Raw genomic sequence first — 20,896 nt, 5'->3', positions numbered from 1 at the left:
TGATACGTGCTGGCCTGAGGGCTTGGCGGTCAGGGGCCCTGAGGATGAGTCCCAAGGAATATTATTTAGTTCCTCTTGCTGCCAACCCATATTTCTCTACTCCTTCAGAATTTAACTTGAGATTCGCTTTTTGCCAGAAAGCTTCCTTCGAAAAACTCAGTTTGCATAAATACCTGCCATTCGTTCTGCCTTCTGGCATCTTGCAGTGCCCAGCCACGGAGGGGTGGGAGTGCTCTAAGCACTTTGAGTCATACATCTTTATTACTATCATACATATTTTCTTTTTTGATTGACTTTGTCATCAATTTGAAAAATAAGGTTTTTCATTTTATTTACTATATGTGGCAGGATCTTTGGATTTGTTAATAATTATTTTTCAATTTACCATGACCCTGGAGGTTATACTGTCTTCTGCAGCTTTTTTCTGGACATTTTGGCCCTTTCTCACTGCTATGTAAGGCAGGGATGGACTCTGTGTCTGGAAGACAGTTTTAACCTAGGTTCATCTTTAGATAAGATACTGATCTGCCTCTGGTTTGTCCTAAATGTTTAATCTCCTTTCATGGCTGTGAGAAACTATCTGTATCTGCTTTATTTCCCCATATATGCTTCTCAAAAAAGCCATGGTAATTTATAATTTCTCGTAGCTTCTTTTTCTTCATGTATCTTAACAGTTGTTTTTTGTGACAATTTTTTTGTATAGTCAATACCTGAAGATGTTTGTTTGTTTTTTTTTTCTTGACCTCTGCTAGCCAGTATTAACTAAATTTGTCTTTTAGCTGGATTATTTGACCAGATTAGTTTCCTCTTATATGCCACTCAATTCCAATCAGTTCACCCTAAGTCCCTTTACATGTCTGTCCTTTTTCACTTGCTTGTGTATTATTATTACATTAAGGATGACCCCAGCCTTTTCATTTTTGTTTTGTCTCTTTAGCCACGGTCAAGATATTTTCTCTTGTGGTCATTTTCTGTTCTCTCCTGAACAATATTTTGACCATATGAGCATCCTCATCTTCCCCTAAAACTTTTAAGTTTGTTTTTAGGCGGGAAATTAAGTGGAAATTAATGAATGGAATTCTGTTCCTCTCTTGAGTGGAAGGGAAAGAGAAAAAATTAGGATCAGCCCTTGCCCTGACCTCGGCTCATAGGTTCTACCACGTAGAAACACCCTTGCTTTCTCCAGCGGGGGGCCACAGTGCAGTAGTCCATCCCTAGACTGGAAGCTTATAAAGGACTGTGGATGGGTCAGTGCCAGATGTGAATTCCAAACTCTAAGGAAAGTTCTTAGAAATGATTAATTAGAACCATGTCTTTCTGCTGTTTGGTATTTAGGTCCCACGAATTATCCTATGGCTGATGGTGGAGTTGGCTATCATTGGCTCAGATATGCAAGAAGTTATTGGCTCAGCCATTGCCATCAATCTCCTGTCTGTAGGAAGGTGAGGGGGTTTTCCTCCAGAGAGTAATATTTTGCTAAATTTCAAAACAAATGTAAAAACCACCCAACTCATTTTCAGTTTTCAAGATTCAACTTGAGTATTATTTTTTCTGTGGAGCCTTTCTGGAGCCACCTTCTCTCCCAGCAGCCTGTAGGCTCTATATGTCCCATGTTCTCATGTTGGGTTATACATCCCACTATTGTGTAGTATGTGACATTGTGTGTTACAATTATTTATCTGTATATCAGCTTATCCCACTAGACAGTGAGCTCCTAGAGGGGTAAGACCTATACTTTTCAGCTGTGTATCCGAAATGTCTGACTTAGTAGACCATCAGTGTTGGAATGAATGTAATTAATTCAGTTGGTGCTGTGATCCTAAACTACCCAAGGCCTGACCTCCCACCACTGTCGCCTCTCCCCCAAGTCCTTGCTTCTCCAAGTATTGTATATCTGGAGACCTGTTGGAGAGAAAGTGTTTCTCAATGTTTTCTTTCTTTCTTTTAATCTCCATTTCTTACCTCTGACCTAGGGTTCCTCTATGGGGTGGAGTTCTCATCACCATCGCAGATACCTTTGTATTTCTCTTTTTGGACAAGTACGGTAAGGAGAGTGGGAATGGAGGGGTCAAAGAATCTACTTTCCATCATGTAGCTGATGGAGAAGTCTGCCTTCTGTGAGCTCACTGCTGCATTTTCCCTTTTAGGCTTACGGAAGCTAGAAGCATTTTTTGGCTTTCTCATCACTATTATGGCCCTCACATTTGGATATGAGGCAAGTATTATAGGCTGTTCGTTAGCTTTTACAACAAAGGAAAGATTTTTTTGCCTTTTATTTACAATCATATAATGCTATGATGGTTTAGTTGTATCCCATGCATTAACAAAAAGCCAATTCAGTCTAGGCCAATTTTGAAGGAATAGGATCTGTAGCAAAGGCTAGTCTCCAGGAAGGCCTGCTGGCACTCCTAGTTCAAAAGTGACTAGATTTTTTAGGACTTCCTTGACTAGACTCTCTGGTTCCAAGTTGGCCATCCCAACAATAGAGCATCCTGGGAGAGGGCTAGGGAGGAAGCAGGGTTATTCCTGGCTGTGAACTTGGAGGGGTTTTACTTATATTGGCTTATACCAACTGCAGCTTGAACTTTCTCCGTATTGCAACAGTTAATGAACTCTAAGGGATATAGCCGACGTTTCCTGCTTTGTGCCCCAGCCCAGCTGCTCCTAGGAATCAGTACCGTTTTATGCAGTAATAGTACCTTTCTGTGTCCAATTTTTTTTTTAATATTTATTTATTTTGAGAGAGAGAGAGAAAGCATGCGTGTACACGTGAGCAGGGGAGGGGCAGAAAGAGAGGGAGAGAGAGAATCCCAAGCAGGCTCCACCCACCCTGTCAGCCCAGAGCCCCACTTGGGGCTCGATCTCATGAACCTTAAGATCATGGCCTAAGCCGAAATCAAGAGTTGGATGCTTACCCAACTGAGCCACCTGGGCGCCCCTATGTTCAGTTGTTATAAACTGATTTTTGCTTAATGGCCTCACTAAACTTGGAAAAGTGTATCTAATCTGTGAATAGATTATGCAATAGGTTAGTCTAAGGCTTCCAAGAGAAATGCGGAACCAGGAAAAAGTATGTATGGGAAGTATTCATGAATGAGTCTCAGCATATGTTAGCGGCAAACATAAATGATTTTTAGATAAACATAGGTGAATAGAGGCATGAGTGTGGGTAATCAAGAATTGACTGTATTCTTGGGTCTGTCTCCCAGGAGTGGTTGTGAAGCTGCTATCAGTGAGGCCCTTAGCAGCTGCTGACTGTTTCTTTAGAATATTAATTACATTCTCCACACATCTACTTTGTATATTTAAAATGTGATGTAAAGTGTCTGGGTACCTCAGTCCTGAATTCTCAGACCTCTGGCAGCAAGCCCCTCTTATGCTTCTTGGTTTCCTAATGGTTCTGTGTTCCTCATTATTCCAGGTAGTTGTTGAAGAAAGTATTGTAAGGAACATTGGATGCTGAGTGTTTCCTAGTACTGTGTTACTCCCCCGGTCTCATATCCTAATAGTTGTTATGTTGGCATATAGTATGTTACAGTGAAACCCAGCCAGAGCCAGGTACTCAAGGGCATGTTCCTGCCATCCTGTCCAGGCTGTCACACCCCACAGATCGAGCAGGCTGTGGGCATCGTGGGAGCTGTCATCATGCCACACAATATGTACCTGCATTCTGCCTTAGTCAAGGTGAGCATGGCCCTTATCTCCATGCCCCCCAGGTAGTTGATGGTTCCTTCAGTTGCAAGGGACACACGCATAGTTTAAAACTGTTAGAGCCCTAAAGGAGAGAAGTATTTTTCCACAGTTGGGTGTTTATAAACTCCACACACTCAGACTGTTTTTATCACAAAGGTGACCAGACATAAGCGACCCCACGGAAAAACTGGGACTAAAGTTCTACCTAAAAGGTCCAAAAGTACACCAAGTCTCTTGTGTTTGAATCTCAAAAGTCTGAGTGACCGTGAGGAGATCAGAAGTAAAGTACCCAACAAAGCTTTTCTCAGTCAGTCTTCTACAGTAGTTCGCTGGGAGATTTCAGAGACCTTTATAATTAAGGTTATTAGGACTGAAAATCAGGTTGTTTTTGTATGTCGGTGGTTCTTCTGGCCACAATAACTGAGAGCTCATGGTCATCATTTCCTGTTTGGGGCATGCCCAACGTTGTCAAAGTGCCACGAAGTTCTTACTCACTTCATGAACTAGGATGTTAAAGTGCGTTTTCTCACATTTCATATGGTCAGTTGTTTTGCCCTCTGCATCTTTCCTCTGACTCCAAACTCATGCAATATTACGAGGAGACTTGTTCTAACTAATTAACGACTACTGCTGTCCTCTCTCTAGTCCAGACAGGTAAACCGAGCCAATAAGCAGGAGGTACGAGAAGCTAATAAGTACTTTTTCATTGAATCCTGCATTGCTCTCTTTGTGTCCTTCATCATCAACGTCTTTGTCGTCTCCGTCTTTGCCGAAGCATTTTTTGAAAAGACCAACGACCAGGTGGTGAGTAAGCCAAGGTCGTGAATGGTAGTGAATGTGAGGATAAGTGAAGGAGTGGGGTAGGCAGAATGACAGTGACTTGAAGCTCAGGGGAAACAGATCTCCAACCTCAGGGCTGCCCCCTAATCACTGCACTAGTTAGGGTCTGGAGTCTGGGGGCAGACTAAGCCTAGACCCATTTTTCCCATCTTTTGGCACAGAAGAGAGCTTGCCTCAGATTAAAGATTGCCTCATGTTGCTGTTAGTGGCTTCGTGTCTGTTTGGCTCTTTGTCATCCCCTTTTGTTTCCTGTTTATCAACTGCCAGCCTGCTTGCCAGTCCTGCCATTTGGTGATGAGGACAAGTGGGGAGGAGTCAACAAACAGAAAACAGAAACCGCCTAAGATACACTCTTTGGCATTTTTTTTTTCCTCACTCTTTTGCATTTTGAATTCTCTGTCGTCTTGATTCCTGATTGCCTGTCTATAGGAACTCAGACTTCTGGCTCTGCTTTGACTCAGGAGTCCTCTCCTGTTTCTTAGGGGCCCTCTCCTCCTGTCATCGCTTAAAGTGAGCCAGCATTCACGTATTACCATGCACACTCTTCACTCGGTAAATATTTTTGATGGCAGGGGGGTGTAGAAAGATTATGGAAGAAGACCACACGTGACATTGGTGCCAGTCTCTCCTCCCTTTACAACGTGTATCCGGTGTTCTACCTCCACCCTAGGTCTCATAGATGACTTGAGTATGACGTGTAGTTTGTGATTTGCTGGAGAGTTCTGATCTGGTCCTTGCCTCAAAAATAAAAGTTGCTCCTAAACTGCTTGCATTCCAGGTTGCAGTCTGTAGAAATGCGAGCAGTCCCCACACTAGCCTCTTTCCTGACGATAACTCGACACTGGCTGTGGACATCTACAAAGGGGTAAACCTATTCAGATCTGTGATCATTGCTCCTGAATCAATATTCTTGGAATAGTATCTGGTCTTTTCTGTGGGTTCACTTCAGAACTGAATATATCTTCTCTGGAGTGCCATTTATTTCAGAGGTCTAGATGCCAGACAAGCATTTTTGGATTACATGGGAGGGAATAGAGGATAAGCTGAAAGATAAAGATGAACAGTATCAGCCATTCCCACAGTTATGCTGGTAGTTTATTGTTTTATAGGATTTTTTAAAGTTTCTTTTTAAAGTTTTTTATTTAGAGAGAGAGAGTGCGTGCGAGTGAGCAGGGGAGGGGCAGAGAGAGGGGGGTGGGGACAGAGGCTCTGCACTGATAGTGGCAAGCCTGACACGGGGCTCAAACTCACAAACCGCGAGATCATGAAGCTAAAGTTGGATGCCCAACCGACTGAACCACCCAGGCACCCCTTTTTATAGGGTATTTATTGGGGGAGACTGGAGAAAGTGTTTCTGATAAAGTATGCTTTATTGGGACCTCTCAGTCCCTTTTATGTTGGTTACATTATGAACCTCCAAGAGTAGAACACATAGCTTATGTAGCACTTCCCAAATTTATTTGACCTTTTTCTTCACTCCTGTTGCTATCTTCCAGAATAGTGTGTTAAGTAATATAATTTGAGAAATGTGGTATAGACTTTTTTTTTTCACATATTTAAAATCTATGTTGAAGACGAAGCCTTTAAGAACTTGGAGAAGAGGTAGAGGAATGAAGGAATATCCAGGAAAATTTAGGTTGAGGGCCTCTGAAGTGAGGACAGGTCCTGAGTCTAGCTTCTGGGGTAGTTCCCAGCACAGCACTTGGTGTAGATTGGTACATAGGAAGGAAGAGGGAGAAATGCTGCAGAGGAATTCTGTTTTGGGTGTTGTCTAAGCAGGTCATTGACACAAACATCTTTCTTCCCTGCTTCTCCCAGGGTGTTGTACTGGGATGTTACTTTGGGCCTGCTGCACTCTACATCTGGGCAGTGGGGATCCTGGCTGCAGGGCAGAGCTCTACCATGACAGGAACCTATTCTGGCCAGTTCGTCATGGAGGTATGTGCTGTTGTGACTGGTATACATTAGAGGAAGAAAACATTGTCCTTTTGTTACTTCTTCTTACTCCCATGTTTCTAAGGGCTTCCCAGACCTCTCTCTGTTTCCTATTCTAGACATTCATCCTGCTGTGTTTTCTTCCAGGGATTCCTGAACCTAAAGTGGTCACGCTTTGCCCGAGTGATTCTGACCCGCTCTATTGCCATCATCCCCACTCTGCTTGTTGCCATCTTCCAGGATGTAGAGCATCTAACAGGGATGAATGACTTCCTGAATGTTCTGCAGAGCTTACAGGTAAGGAAGGAGCTGAGGAAACTCCCATTCCATTTAATCAGGCAGCATTATATATTGCTGTCCCTAAATACTGAGTGTATAGGGCTGGGTGCTGGGGAAAATTGAGAGGAAGAAAGAGGCAGAGTCTTGGTCTGCAGTAAATGTATGGAATCCCTGGTATCTAAAAACCTCTTAGGGATGCCTGGGTGGTTCATTCGGTTAAGCATCCAACTCTTGACTTCAACTCAGGTCATGATATCACTGTTCATGGATTTGAGCCCCTAGTCAAGCTCTATGCTGATAGCGCAGAGCCTGATTGGGATTCTCTGTCTCCCTCTCCGCCTCCCCCACTTGCTCTCAAAAATAAATAAACAAACAAACAAAAATAAATAAATGCATAAATGAAAGCTTTTAGGGTGCCTGGGTGGTACAGTCAGTGAAGCGTCAGACTCTTGACCTCAGCTCAGGTCACGATCTCACGGTTCATGAGTTTGAGCCCTGCATCTGGCTCTGCACTGACCGTGCAGATCTTGCTTGAGATTCTGTCTCTTCTTCTCTCTGCCCCTCCCCCGTTTATTCTCTCTCTCTCTCTCTCTCACTCTCTCTCTCTCAAATGAATTTTAAAACATTTTTTTAAATAAAATCTTTTGGACATGGTTTGGTTTTAAAAGCTTGTTGAATGGGAATTATCTGCTATAATTACGTACAGAGTATAAAATTATTGTTTCTTAATCCAAGCAAACATTAAATAATAAATAACATAGGATATCGTTAGGTCCTATGGAGGTTAAGAAGACAAGGAAGATAACAAATGTTTTTAAGGACTCAAAGGATGATGATCGATGCTAAGTTAATGATGCCTCTATAGATTTCAACGTAATGCATGAGCATGTTGGGATGACAGGAATAATTTCTCATGGGGCAGATGAAGCAGGGTGTGTGTTTCCCTTTTGCTAACAGTGCTGGGTAATATGAGTATCTCCAGTAGTCCTGTCTGATCTTTGTTCTTTCTTTTCCAGCTTCCCTTTGCTCTCATACCCATCCTCACATTTACGAGCTTGCGGCCAGTAATGAGTGACTTTGCCAATGGAATGTGAGTGTACTTCTCTCAGTTCCCCCAAAATACGTGGGGAAATGGTATCTGCATCCAACAGGCCAGTCAGAAAATGAGTCATGTAGGGAACCACATGCTTTGAGAGGTGATTCCTAGAGGTGTCCCTCAATCTTTGGCTTAGAAAATGGAGACTCTGAATGTAGTAAAAGAAGGCAAGCAATTTTTCATTTTTGGGGAGAGAAAGGTCAGCTCTTAGGGTTTTGTTCTTCAGCTGCAGCCACTGAAGCTGCCTTAATTTCATGTTAAATGATCTTAATGAGAAAGGCATAAACGAATGCCTTTTATATGCATCTTTAAAGAGTGTGGGGCATTTGAAATTGTCTGTTGCATCTCTAGGAACTCCGGACTTGTTGAAATTTTAGGGCTTGTTGCATTTTTAGGGACTTAAATATCAGGGATTATTTGATAGTATTTCCCCCACCTCTTTCTCCCTACTGGTGTCTATTTGGCTCATTTAATCTAATTGGGACATAATAAGACAATTTTCAGTTCATTTTGAAATGCCTCTTAACTCCTGTCCTGTCTGCCCCACAAGACCGAGTGTCCTTTTCTGCTTACAGATAGGTTGGACTATTCCACCAATGATTGCTGATTCTTTTACAGAGGCTGGAGGATTGCAGGCGGGATCTTGGTCCTTATCGTCTGTTCCATCAACATGTACTTTGTCATGGTTTATGTCCAGGAACTAGGGCATGTGGCATTGTATGTGGTAGCTGCTGTGGTCAGTGTGGCTTATCTGAGCTTTGTGTTATACTTGGTAAGTCCATTCAGGAGGGAGTAGGGGTATATGTATCAGAGTTGGTAGAGACGGGGCTTACTGATACCAAAATGAAAGGACTCAAAAGAGCACATAGCCTTCTTATCTCCAGGTTACTGGAACAGTTTATATGAAATTGTTAATTATGTCAGCTGTGGTTAAACAATATTTTTAACCATAAAATTTAGACTCCTAAGAGCTGTCCTGTCACTTTTGCTGGTTTCCATTCTTAGTAATTCCTAATAAGAGAGTGTACTGTGTTTGAGGAATTAAAAGAAGAGCAGTATAGAAAGTAGAGGGCAGTACGAGATGGGGTTGGTGAGATGTCAGAGCTTTGGGGCGGGATACACGTGAGTTCACGGCCCTGCTCGGCTCTGCCATTTAATAATTGTCTCGTAAAGAAATAACAGTGATACTCACTCATTGAATTACTCTAGAGTGATTTAAAAATGATGGTTATGAAATCATAACTACATAGAAAATGAATACAGAGTAATGTGTTCCGAGATAATCAAGTTCCTTCTCAAAAGTCTAGGGTAGATTATGTGAACATGATGATAGGTATGTTCGGATGGTACCATCATGGGGGTGCCTGGGTGGCTCAGTCTGTTAAGCGTCCAATTTCGGCTCAGGTCATGATCTCATGGTTCATGAGGTCAAGCCCAGAGTCGGGCTGTTTACTGTCAGCATAGAGCCTGGAGCCTGCTTCAGATTCTGTGTCCCTCTCTCTCTCTGCTCATCCCCCACTTGCATCCCCCCCCCCCCCCGCCAAAGATAAATAAACATTAAAAAAAAGATGGTACCATGACAGATACATTCTTTTCTCTATTTCCCAAATGTTCTGTCACATTACTTATAGTAATGGAAATAGTTCTAGCAACAAAAACAACAGATCCACCTCTCTGTTCCATACAGGTTTCTCTGAAGAATTCATGTTTGGAGGAATTTAGGGGCAGCAGAATTTATACCATATCTGCTGCAGAGAATGGTTAAGGACAGAGGCTGGAAACCTGATCTTTTGAACATTTAACTAATCCCCATGCCAGTGTTTGCCACAGGTTAGGTACTAGATTGAGAAAATTGCTTTAGTGACTATTGAAAAATTATGTCCTGGATTGATATAGCTTTTCTTTTTTTTCTCCCCAGTAAACCTGGGGCACACTAGGATTATGCTGAGCCTATGTTCTAGGGATTTACTCTAAGGAAATCCAAGTAATTGAACGTGTCTTTGACAGGAAATATTTTAAAAATTCACCGTAGAAGTTAAAGGAATCTTTCCTTCCTGCAAATTGTGTATGAAGGGTCCAAGTTGTCCTCAGTCACCCTGAGACTGTCGAGATTGTTGAAGACCCATTTTAAGGCTGAGGGCTGATTCCAGGGTGGGTTACTGCTATGAAGCCCCCAAAACATGGACGTCGTAGAGCAGTTCAGGATACTATTCCGTTTGTATTAGTCTGTCCTTCATTCCCTCCGCCTTCACCTTCATCATGAGGAATGGGTCTTCAGGGAACTCCCAGTCGGATGAAAGAAACAAACGACAAACAAAAAGCGGTAGGAGCAGGGAGTTCAGTATTGAAAATAGTATGAAAAAAAACGTTGCCGAGGAAGGCAAACTCCAGGATGTTTTGAAGGGGGTGTGGGGTTGGGAGAATGACTTTGTGCAACCTTGGTGGTAGGAGATGAGCAAAGCTGGATATGCAAGGAAGAGAGCAGGTTTGTGTCTGAGCAGTGAGGCGTGAGCAGTCATGGTGGGTAAGAGGGCACTTCAGAGGGGCTGGTGAATGATGGCCATACTTTATCTTTCAGGGTTGGCAATGTTTGATTGCACTGGGCATGTCCTTCCTGGACTGTGGGCACACGGTAAGCATCTCTAAAGTCCTGCTGACCGAAGAAGCCACCGGTGGCTATACTAAGTAAACACTGGATCAGTCTGTCTGTCCTCCACAGGTAGCCATCAGAGCCAGTGTGTTTCTATGGTTTACTGTGTGAACATAGACAAAAGTATGTGCTGTTGCACAGACTTCATTTAAGACTCAACTGTTTGTTGGGAAAGACTTTGTTTCAATATATATTTGAAAGATGGAATTTTTTTTCTTCCTGACCTCCTAACCTGGGAACTGGATTAGATAGGATCTGTGAAAAGCTGACATTTGCTGCTATCATTCCAACACTAAAATTTTAAGTAGCTGCCTAAGGGCCAGCTTGTTTTATCCTTTTGAGAGAGAATCCTGTAGGCATGATTCTTAACTAGGCTGTGTGTTTAAAAAAAAAAAAAAATTGGAAAATGTAATAAATTTTTCATAATACAAATTATAGAATGGGTATGCAGGTTTTGTTTATCAAAAGATTCTGGATTTTAAGAGGCTGAGAAATACTTTTCTTATCCATACCCTTTCAGTTACTTTAATTATTAAAACAAAAAAAAAAAACTCACCTAAGGTGGTGTCATCCATATTAAATATAAAATTGTGAGACATCTCTACCTCTTTCAGGTTCAGGGTTCTTTTAACTTCTCTCCACTTTAAATTTTTGGTGGAAGTTAAGAGGGATGAGAAAGCATAAATTTAGAAGGTGATAAATGAACAAATAGCAAAGCTGACATGCAGGTGGTGGTTATTAATCACCTTGGAACATCACTGAGCAGATTTTCCTCAGAGATGGAAAGCTTATCAGGAATTTCTTGGGAGTCCTGATTTTCATAAGTTTCGTCTTAGTACCGAGCTTTCCCGTTGATACTTCCTCTTTGAGTGCATACAGTTGTAAGACCTTCACCTTCCTCATCCAGGAAGTTGGCTATAGAAAAAGATGGTAGCATTTATGAACTGACGTTCTCATGAGATTTTGGAATGAGGAGAAAAGACTGAAAGGAAAAGAAGAGCCATCTGTTTTATTCCTAAAAGCCATCTCCTACCAGAACTGTCACGTTTTTCCGAAGCATGCCCAAGACCACTTGCAAGGCAATCTCAGGAGCTGTGGACCTAACTGTTGCAAAGCTCTTTCTCTCTCCCTCAGCAAGTCAGTAGGTATCACTGTGGTTGCAGAGTTCTCTCAGCAAGGTTGCGCTGGGCTACCTCTCTTCAGCCATTCCCTCAGAGGGAAAAATTTTGAGACCAGATGGTGGAGCTTTGGAGTCAGAGGAAATGGGTCCCTTCGGCATGAAGCTGCTGCTCTTCAGCCACTTCTGATACTTTTACATGTGGAGCCTGAGATTGTGTGATTATATCAGATCAAATCACATTTGTCTGGTGGAGATAAATTATCAAGTCTTTTATAGCCATTGACTTGGTGAGAACAGTAACGGGAATGGCATTGAAGGACTTCTTGTTTTTTGGAGCTTTCCTTCTGGAGTCCAGGTTGATTGATATTATGTATTCATCTCAGCCCCTGAAAGCATTATTGCTCATATTTTGCACACAGTCAAAGCACAGACTGGATGGATTGTTTTTCATAAGGCATTAAGGATAAACTACTGTTTCACCGACTATACCTTCTCTTAGTCCCTCAAGTAATATCTGACAGGATCATGAAAGACAAATTTCCCCAACTGTTCCTCCTCACATCTTCCCCTCTCCCTATCGTCATGCCTGGTCATAAGGGCACTCTGTGAAGATGTTGGAGACTGACATCTTTATCTCTCACCTGGCTGTGCTAGGTGAAGGCAAAATTGACAAGAAAAATTCTTTGTAAAAACAGTACAGTGACACTTCCCTTTGCCCTGAGTCTGGTGGGCCCAGTCAGTCTCAGATTCACAAAATGTATTTAGAAGTTCAAGTAAAGCTGCTTATTTTCTTTTTTAAAGTTTTATTTATGACTTAGGATGGTGGAAAATTTCTTCCCACTTAAGTGGCATTATATAATACTACGTGTGGAGTGTTTTACAGTGTTAAAAGCACTCCCAAACCATATTCCATTTGATCCTCTTAGAGAGTGTCCTTTAGCCAGTACTCTGGGTGCAATAAACAATGCTTATGAAGTCTTCCGGTGCCAGCATGTGCAGTGTGTGTGTGTGTGTGTGGAATGTTAAGGATATACAATTGTACCTTATGTAAATCCGTCCTTGTTCTCCAGAAATGTGACATGAAATCATTGTGCTGGTACAGCATCTTGGGAATTCATAGGGATGGGGACGAGCTGTAGTTTGGCTCCTGTGAGGTCCTGCTAGTCGTATTCCGAGTGGTAACAACTGAGCTGTTAGTGACCACTTAACAGTATGTAAACTTGGTTTGTAATTAAAATTTTTTTCTTTTTCCTGTTTGGTTTCCTGGGTATTTTTTTTCACCTTGAAAATATTTAACTTCTGAAATACTGAAACATCAGCCACCACCTGGATTGACATACAGTGTTAGTGATTTTCTCTTGTGAAGGGATGGAGGTATAAATAGCTTTAGTCCCCAGAAGACTTAATGAACTGCAGACAGCAAACACGAATATCAATCTACCCATTTAGTCACATACTGTTTGTCTTGCTGTTGCTAAAGGTCACATCATTGCCTTATTTAAACTAAAAAAAAATTGTTATTCAGCCTTTCTTTGCTCTAAGCTGAACATTTTTCTGTCCGTAGTCTTGTTTCACTGTTGGAATAGGCTTTTATATTCCATGTATGCTGCCCATAAAAAGTATAAGTGTTTGAAAAGAGAAACCAAAATTGTTTAGCTTAAAAATTGAAAGCATTTTGGTGGAACGGATATAAACGGAAACATTGGTGCCATTTAATGAAAACAAAGACGAAGCTCAGGCCTAATAAACTACTAGCCCTGTCACCGTACAAATGACAGGAAAATCTAAGTGAACACTTGATTTATTCCAAGATTGTCACTTGAACTTCATTTTCCCTTTCTCTGTCATAAGCTTTTCTGCCTGTCTTATAGGAGCTGAATACTGTAACACCATAGAAGTAATCTGGGAATTCTGTTCTCCATGTTGTCCTTCCTCGTTTAGCTCTCCTTCTTCTCTTGGGTTTACTTTCCAAACTAGAATAGGATGCAGTAGTTTGAAGATCCTGATTTGAGACATTTCTTTTAGCTCTGCCCTCTGGAATGCTTTCTACTCCTTTATTCGATAGGTAGGGCCAATGAATCTAAACGTGTCAGCTTCCCTTGGCACCTTAGCTTATGAAGGTTAAAAACGGCTGACACTGACCCCCATGTGCTCGTCCTGGTCTGAGCACTCCTAGGACCTCATTCAGTTGTTACAACAAGAGGATCGGCCTCTACATCGATGAGGCAGCTGGAAGGCCAAAAAGTAAAGTTAACTTCCTCGAATCACATCACTGGTAAATGAGCAGCTGGCATGTCAACTTGAATAGCTAAACTCCAGAGTCCACGTTGCCATTACCGAACCATCCTGTGTAATACGTAGTACACTCTTCATGCCAGGTTAAGACGCCAAGCTTTGGTGTCTGGCATTACAGGAACACGTCAGAGCATCTCGCTTGATACTCTGATTAGTGAGAGATTCGTACTCTAATCAACTGACAGACTAATTTTGCTTGGCCTGTGTTAAATTTGGAACAACTTTGAATGCTTTTTGGTGCGCACAGAAGGCGGACAGGGCCCTCTCTGATCCTACCCCAGGAGTAGCTAAGAACTATGAAGCTTACTCATTTGCATTACCTCTCTGCCCCTGTGACAGCAGTTAGCCTATTCCTGTGCCATTCCGCGCCACTTCTTAGTGTCTCCCAACAATATGACAGACTCCTCCAGTGAAGGAACCCTAACAAGTCCTCTAAGAGTCTGGGGATCACAGGACTAATAAGGCAACTCTTGCTTATTACGTAATGAGGAAGCCCACCAGCTCAGCTCTCTTGTGAAAAGGCAGCAATGAGTTTATAGTGTATCTGACAGTTGCTCTTGGTTACTAAAACCTGAAATGGAAGACCCTGAAATGAATAAGGAGGCTTGTCTGAAGAGCTGTTTCTCTGCCCTAAGGCCACTGTTAGTAATTTCCTAGCTCACTATGCCTAGAATTATTTGGGGGTTCATTTGGTGTCCACGGGGTCATCAGAAGCTTGTGAGGTATACAGGGCAATTTGTAATGTGTTAAAAAATTCCATTTGTCGAGGTGCCTGGGTGGCTCAGTCAGTTAAGCATCCGACTCTTGATCTCAGCTCAGGTCATGATCTCATGGTTCGTGGGCTCGAGCCCTGCAACCGGTTCTATACTGAGAATGCAAACCTGCTTGGGATTCTCTCTCTCTGCCTCTATAAATGAACAAACATTAAAAAATAAACATTAAAAAATCATATTTGTTGAAGACTAACACAGCATATCAGCGTACTTGGCATTTTCAAATGTAGCATTTATTCCCATTTTACAAATAAGTAGGATAAGGCTCCAAAAAGGATACATGCACTTGCTCAAGGTCACAGGAAGCGGCAGAGTTGGGAGCTTGAACTCGACTCTGGTGCCTTTTCCACTGTGCTATAATAGGAATATTTTCCTCCTGTGGATTCATAGTCTACATTCTGCCTTAACTCACAGGTTGTTGATGCCAAGGGGTGATAACATTCCTAAAGCCCTAAGTAATAACAGTAGGGCTAAAGTGAGATTCAGTGATTATCTCACGATGGTATGCAGAGGAGAGAAAAATAGCACGTGCTATTTTCTTTTTTTTTAGGGAAAGAATTGGCTCAGGTGCCAGAAGGTCATGGGGCCTGGATATTGGGCTTAGGAGTTAGAGTGAGCTCAAGAGTTAGAATTAGTATTTGATTCTAGTATTTATTTTAATTATTTAGGGCTTATTTGATTTCTAAAACACAGTACTAGAATACAAAAGTGCTCAGAGTGTTTGTTTGCTCTCGTCCTTATTGCCAGCAAGCACCCCTCTGGAAGCAAATGTGTCACAAGAATAGTCAAAGTGCAGATTTCATAAGGGCGCTTGGCATTATCTCAGTTCTTAACTATTTCATTCAGCTCCAAGCTAGTATTTTATGTAAACCGTTTCTGTAAGCCATTTCTCTTCGGAAATAAAAATCAATATAGCAGTACTGAAAAAAGGCCCTCTACCGATGTGCTGATTATAGGTGCTCGTGTGCCAGTTTCAGTATTTAAATACTCGTAAATCAGGGCTGCCTGGGTGGCTCAGTTGGCTAAGCGCCTGACTTCCATTCAGGTCATGATCAGTTTGTGAGTTTGAGCCCCGCATCTGGCTCTCCAGCTCTCCGGCTCTCTGCTGTCAGCCTGGAGCTCACTTCAGATCCTCTGTCCCCATCTCTGCCTCCCCCCTTCCCCCGCTCATGTGTGCACTCCCTCTGTCTCTCAGAAATAGACATAAAAAAAGAATAACAAATACTTGCACATCAGTCTAACCCTTTTTCATTTTTTTGTCCTTAGTACCATCTGGGACTGACAGCTCAGCCTGAACTCTACCTTCTGAACACCGTGGATGCTGACTCACTTGTGTCTAGATGACTGACAGCCTGAGAGACTGTTTAAGAACCACTTTGTCTTAGTCCTTTTGTGCCAGGTGTCCTGTTAACATATCTCTGTTAGTTCAGAGGTGAGTTTTGTTCAGATGTTTTGAACAAAAGTCAAAGATTTCCTCATGGGAAGGGTGTTAAAAGCTGCCAGCTCTAAGTGTAGGACAGAGACCCACCCACCTCACGATGGTCCTACAGTAGCCAGAGTGACATGATTGGCCCACGGTGGCCACACACCCCTATGGGCTTGTGTCTTGACCTCTGGAACTTAAAAAATATATATATTTATGTAAACCTGAACATGTCAGTTTGGGTAGAGTTTTAAGGTTATGTGAAATTGATAGGTCTTTCTTATTTTTTTAAAAGCTATAGATAAATCAGATATTTGTTTTCTCTGGGTCACAAGTGACAGAGGAAAGGGAGTAATGCTCTTTTTCAGAATGATCTGGTCAAATTGACTTGCCTTTTAAAGTGACACTTGACTATGGCTAGTTAAATTCGATTTCAGTTTTAACCAGACCCTTAGCGACTACTGACTAGCAGCACATCATTTCTAAAGGAAACAGTTCTTCTTTTCAGCAGATTTATCCTGGTTATATTGTGTACTTTGCAATTATTATTTTTTGTTGCTTTTCTTGAAATCTTGTCAGAGGTATGGTGGTATTTCCCAAAGAGCTTAGTACCTCATCAGAAGATTCAGAAACCATACTCTAACCAATGATCAGTTTTCCATGTGACATCGTAACTCAGCCCATTCTAGCATTCAAGCTTTAGGGATAAAAAGAAGAACCTTCTAACATTTAACTTTGTAAGTCCCAAACAGAAAATGATGGAGGTTACTTGTTTTCTTTCTAACGTTTGTAGAGTTCTACCATGTCTTTTCTTCCCATTTTTCCCCACTAAAACTCCACAGACACCATTTCTAGGTCCAAAGTCTATTTCCAGGAATGGTTAATATTTCTAGTGTTGAATTTCCTTGAATGCTAAGCATTTTATTTAAGATATTTATATCAAGTAATACGAGAGCAGAACTAGACCAGGACGTGGACGACTGGTTCTCGTGTCATAAACTGCCTGCCTACATGTGGGTGATAGACTTTTTTTGACCCCTCTTCTTAACCAGGACTTTTTTCCTTAAGATTTTTATAATAAAAATTAATATTTAAAAATTGGAAAAATGTTGCATAATTATCGGATTGAAAAGAAGATTTGCCACACTGGGCTTACATTCCTGCATGGAATTGCAGTTGGCTGGAACTGGATGGTGGCTAGTCCGTTTTAATGGACTATACTCAGGGTGGCACACACTTCTTCGATTTGTTTCCTTCTAGCCCCAAAGACATTGAGTTTGTAAACCCTGCAGCTTTCGTATGACTTTGAGCATCATTTTCCTCTTTGAGCTTAAAAGTGAAATATCTGACCTCTCTGTCTTTTTTTTTTTTTTTTAATTTTTTTTTTCAACGTTTATTTATTTTTGGGACAGAGAGAGACAGAGCATGAACGGGGGAGGGGCAGAGAGAGAGGGAGACACAGAATCGGAAACAGGCTCCAGGCTCTGAGCCATCAGCCCAGAGCCTGACGCGGGGCTCGAACTCCCGGACCGCGAGATCGTGACCTGGCTGAAGTCGGACGCTTAACCGACTGTGCCACCCAGGCGCCCCTGACCTCTCTGTCTTATTTTAAAAGTTAGTATTGTGCACCTGGGTGGCTCAGTCGGTTGGGCGTCTGACTTTGGCTCAGGTCATGATCTCACAGTCTGTGAGTTCATGTCCCACGTCGGGCTCTGTGCTGACAGCTTGGAGCCTGGAGCCTGTGTCTCCCTCTCTCTCTGCTTCTCCCCTGCTCATGTTCTGTCTCTCTCTGTCTCAAAAATAAACAAAAACATTAAAAAATTTAAAAACAAATAAAAATGAAAAAAATAAAAGTTAGTGTTTTTTCAGTAAGACTTTTTAAAATTCCAGACATCGTTTATCTTCACTTATAAAGACTTGGTCCTCTAAGTGGCAGGGAGTTGTCTAAGGTAATACTTTTTAAAAATTCTCTCATTTCTATTTCAGAGGCCCTTGAAACTTCTGGTAAGAGTAGCATTTGTAGGTTAGAGTCCTTCTGATCTTAAAAATGAAACTGAATTAACATCAGTTATCAGCTTTCATTTGAAAACGAGATTTCTTTTTTGAAAGAGAGGGAGAGCATGAGCACACACGCACATACAGGGGAGGGGCGGGGGAGAGAGAGGGAGAGAGAGAGAAAGAGAGAGAGAGAGAGAGAGAGAGAGAGAGAATCTTAAGCAGGCTCCATGCCCATTGCGTAGACTGCTGTGGGGCTTGATCTCATGACCCTTGAGATCATGACCTGAGCCAAAACCAAGAGTGGATGCTTAACTGACTGAGCCACCCAGGTGCCCTGAAAAAGAGATTTTTAAAATGAGTTTCAGTATTTTAGATTTTTTTAAAGACATTTTATTTATTTAAGTAATCTCTACACCCAACATGGACTTGAACTCATGACCCCAAGATCAAGACTCACATGCTGTTTGACTGAGCCAGTCAGCTGCCCCACAGTATTTTATATTCTTTATACACAGATAGCAACTCTAGATGAACCAATGTGGATTTTCCTGCCTCTCTTGGAAATTCAATTTCTCAGGTAGTTAGTTTCATTACCAGAGAGTGTTAGGAGAAAGAAGAAAAAGGTTACAAAATTCTGTTTTGCCACTCATAAAAAGATGAAGTGCTTGGTTAAATAGAGACTAAGTACTTGGGGGAGTCTAGCTCTCATCTCCATCCTATGGCTGTACATTAATGGAACAGACTGGAGTTTACAAAAGCTTTTAAGTTTGGGGCGCCTGGCCCACTCAGTCGGTAGAACATGCAACTCTTGATCTCAGGTTGTGAGTTCAAGCCCCATGTTGGTGTGGAAGCTACTTAAAATAAAAATAAATTGAAAAAAATGTTTATAAATTTATCCATCAAGTCATACAACTCCTGTAATCTGAAAAGTTGATAACATTGAGTCACACCAAGATCAGTAGAGGAGACTGATTTCTAAAGAATGAGTCTTGGGTAAATTTTTTTTCTAAGTTAGAACTTTTAATCATTCTCTAATTTATATTTACAAATCTGGATTTTATATTATATGCTTTTATAGCTATTAACATATTCAATCGTAAGATAAACCTAGAAGCATACACTCACTCAGTTCCTCAGGTTTAACATTATGGAGTCAATTTATAAGAGGATGCTCTGACAATGAATATCCAGAATGTCAAAAAAATACAACAAAATAATAGTTACTGGGCAGCTGCTGCTACATAACCACATGTCCACCTAATATAAAAGGCAGTCAGTCAGTTTTGGTTCAGGTCATGATCTCACAGTTCATGGGTTCGAGCCCCATGTTGGGCTCTGTACTGACAGCTCAGAGCCTGAAGCCTGCTTGGGATTCTGTGTCTCCCTCTCTCTCTGCCCCTCCCCTACTTGTGCTCCGTCTCTCAAAAATATATAAATGTTGAAAAAAAAATTTTAATTAAAAAAAAAAGGCAGAGCGTATTGAGGCAAATGAAATAGTTTAGCAAGTGAGGCATCAGGGGTTTCAGTAGTTAATGAAAAAAGCCTTCTCAACTTTAAACATTATGATATCAAGCCTCCAAAGTTTTGCCCCAGAAGTGTTGTCTTCATTCGGGTACTGTATTTCACCTATATGTAGGGTCCCTACAGTGACCCCTCTTCTTAACCCAAGCTAAAGTGGATAAATGAGCATCCTGCTTCTTTTCTACGCAGATGATTTTACACGTTAATTTAAATACAGTTTGTGAGTTCTCATGCATAGCTATTCTTGGTGAATAAATACTTTGCATTTCTGTTTCAAGCAATACATATATTCAGCTCTCAGTAAAATTACAAAATTCTGGAACCTGTTGGGTGTTTTGAAAAAAGCCCATTTCTAATTAAACACTGAAGTATTTTTAATGCAGAGTATACATTGAGAGAATGGAATCTTTCCAGGACCCTGAATAGAAGTACTTCTCCATTGTGGAATCAACACGAAGGGTGACATTTCTATGCCTGCTGTTCTCAATCTCCCTGACCTCCACGCAACATATTAGATCCAGCTGCAGGACTATTTAGTGGAATAAAGTCGTTGGATTCTTGCCTGGCCTGTTTTCCCCAGAGGACAGTGTTGCCCAAAATATGTATACTTGTTGGTGGAACTAGGAAAGCCCCATGACAGGTACAAATGACAATTTTAAAAATAATTGCCTGTGCAAATTAATACACAGAACAGTGGGGGTTAATGCCTAGACTGCAGACTTAATTTCAGATATTCCGACATTGTTTCCTTTCCCAAATACTAGACTTCACCTTCCTTTCAGATGAACTCTCCACTGTAGGAAACATCAAAGAAAAGGAAGTAACCGTCACAGATAATTTTATAATGCATTCTTGATTTTTTTTCAGTGAATGCTTTTTTCATTTGTTTGTTTCTGGTTTTGCTTTTTTTTTTTTTTTCCCTTTCTCCCCAGGCTTGGAGTCTTAGAAGGTAGATCTGAGTCACAGATGTAATGACTTCAACAGTATAGTTAATTTTTTAGAACCTTAGGGCAGTTGTAGAGGAGTTTCAGGTCACAGGTGTAATTAACATTTAATGTCTGTTTTGATTTCTGTGTTTTCGAGTGTCATACCAGATTAGCAATAGCACTGGACTAATTCCTTTCACCCCTACTGTTGTCATCTGGGGAAAAGGGATTTTTTTTTTTAGCAATTCACCTTTGTACTCCTAGAAATGCTTTCAAGTATAAAAATGAATACATAGACATTTAAATATTAAACATTTATGTTTGTGGCAAAATAGTCAAATTTTGAG

The 20,896-nt window shown here is 41.3% G+C and overlaps 1 protein-coding gene across 2 annotated transcripts in view; it reads left to right on the top strand.

Annotated features, from left to right (window-relative positions):
- Nucleotides 1-17,211, top strand: part of SLC11A2 (solute carrier family 11 member 2) — a 33,931-nt gene extending 16,720 nt beyond the window's left edge. For both annotated transcript variants that reach the window (XM_030322598.1, XM_030322599.1), the window contains exons 6-17: nt 1,336-1,442; nt 1,974-2,044; nt 2,148-2,215; nt 3,529-3,684; nt 4,339-4,497; nt 5,312-5,398; nt 6,352-6,471; nt 6,616-6,765; nt 7,764-7,837; nt 8,462-8,615; nt 10,422-10,475; nt 15,948-17,211. In XM_030322598.1, the coding sequence (XP_030178458.1) occupies nt 1,336-1,442; nt 1,974-2,044; nt 2,148-2,215; nt 3,529-3,684; nt 4,339-4,497; nt 5,312-5,398; nt 6,352-6,471; nt 6,616-6,765; nt 7,764-7,837; nt 8,462-8,615; nt 10,422-10,475; nt 15,948-16,025 (1,278 nt within the window). In that variant the 3' untranslated portion in view covers nt 16,026-17,211. The remainder of the gene's footprint in view (nt 1-1,335; nt 1,443-1,973; nt 2,045-2,147; nt 2,216-3,528; nt 3,685-4,338; nt 4,498-5,311; nt 5,399-6,351; nt 6,472-6,615; nt 6,766-7,763; nt 7,838-8,461; nt 8,616-10,421; nt 10,476-15,947) is intronic.
- Nucleotides 17,212-20,896: the final 3,685 nt, after the last annotated feature.

Source organism: Lynx canadensis, chromosome B4 (assembly GCF_007474595.2).
Source record: "Lynx canadensis isolate LIC74 chromosome B4, mLynCan4.pri.v2, whole genome shotgun sequence".
Classification (NCBI taxonomy): domain Eukaryota; kingdom Metazoa; phylum Chordata; class Mammalia; order Carnivora; family Felidae; genus Lynx; species Lynx canadensis.
The sequence above is the reverse complement of the archived record's forward strand: the minus strand, read 5'-3'. Positions and strand labels throughout refer to the sequence as shown.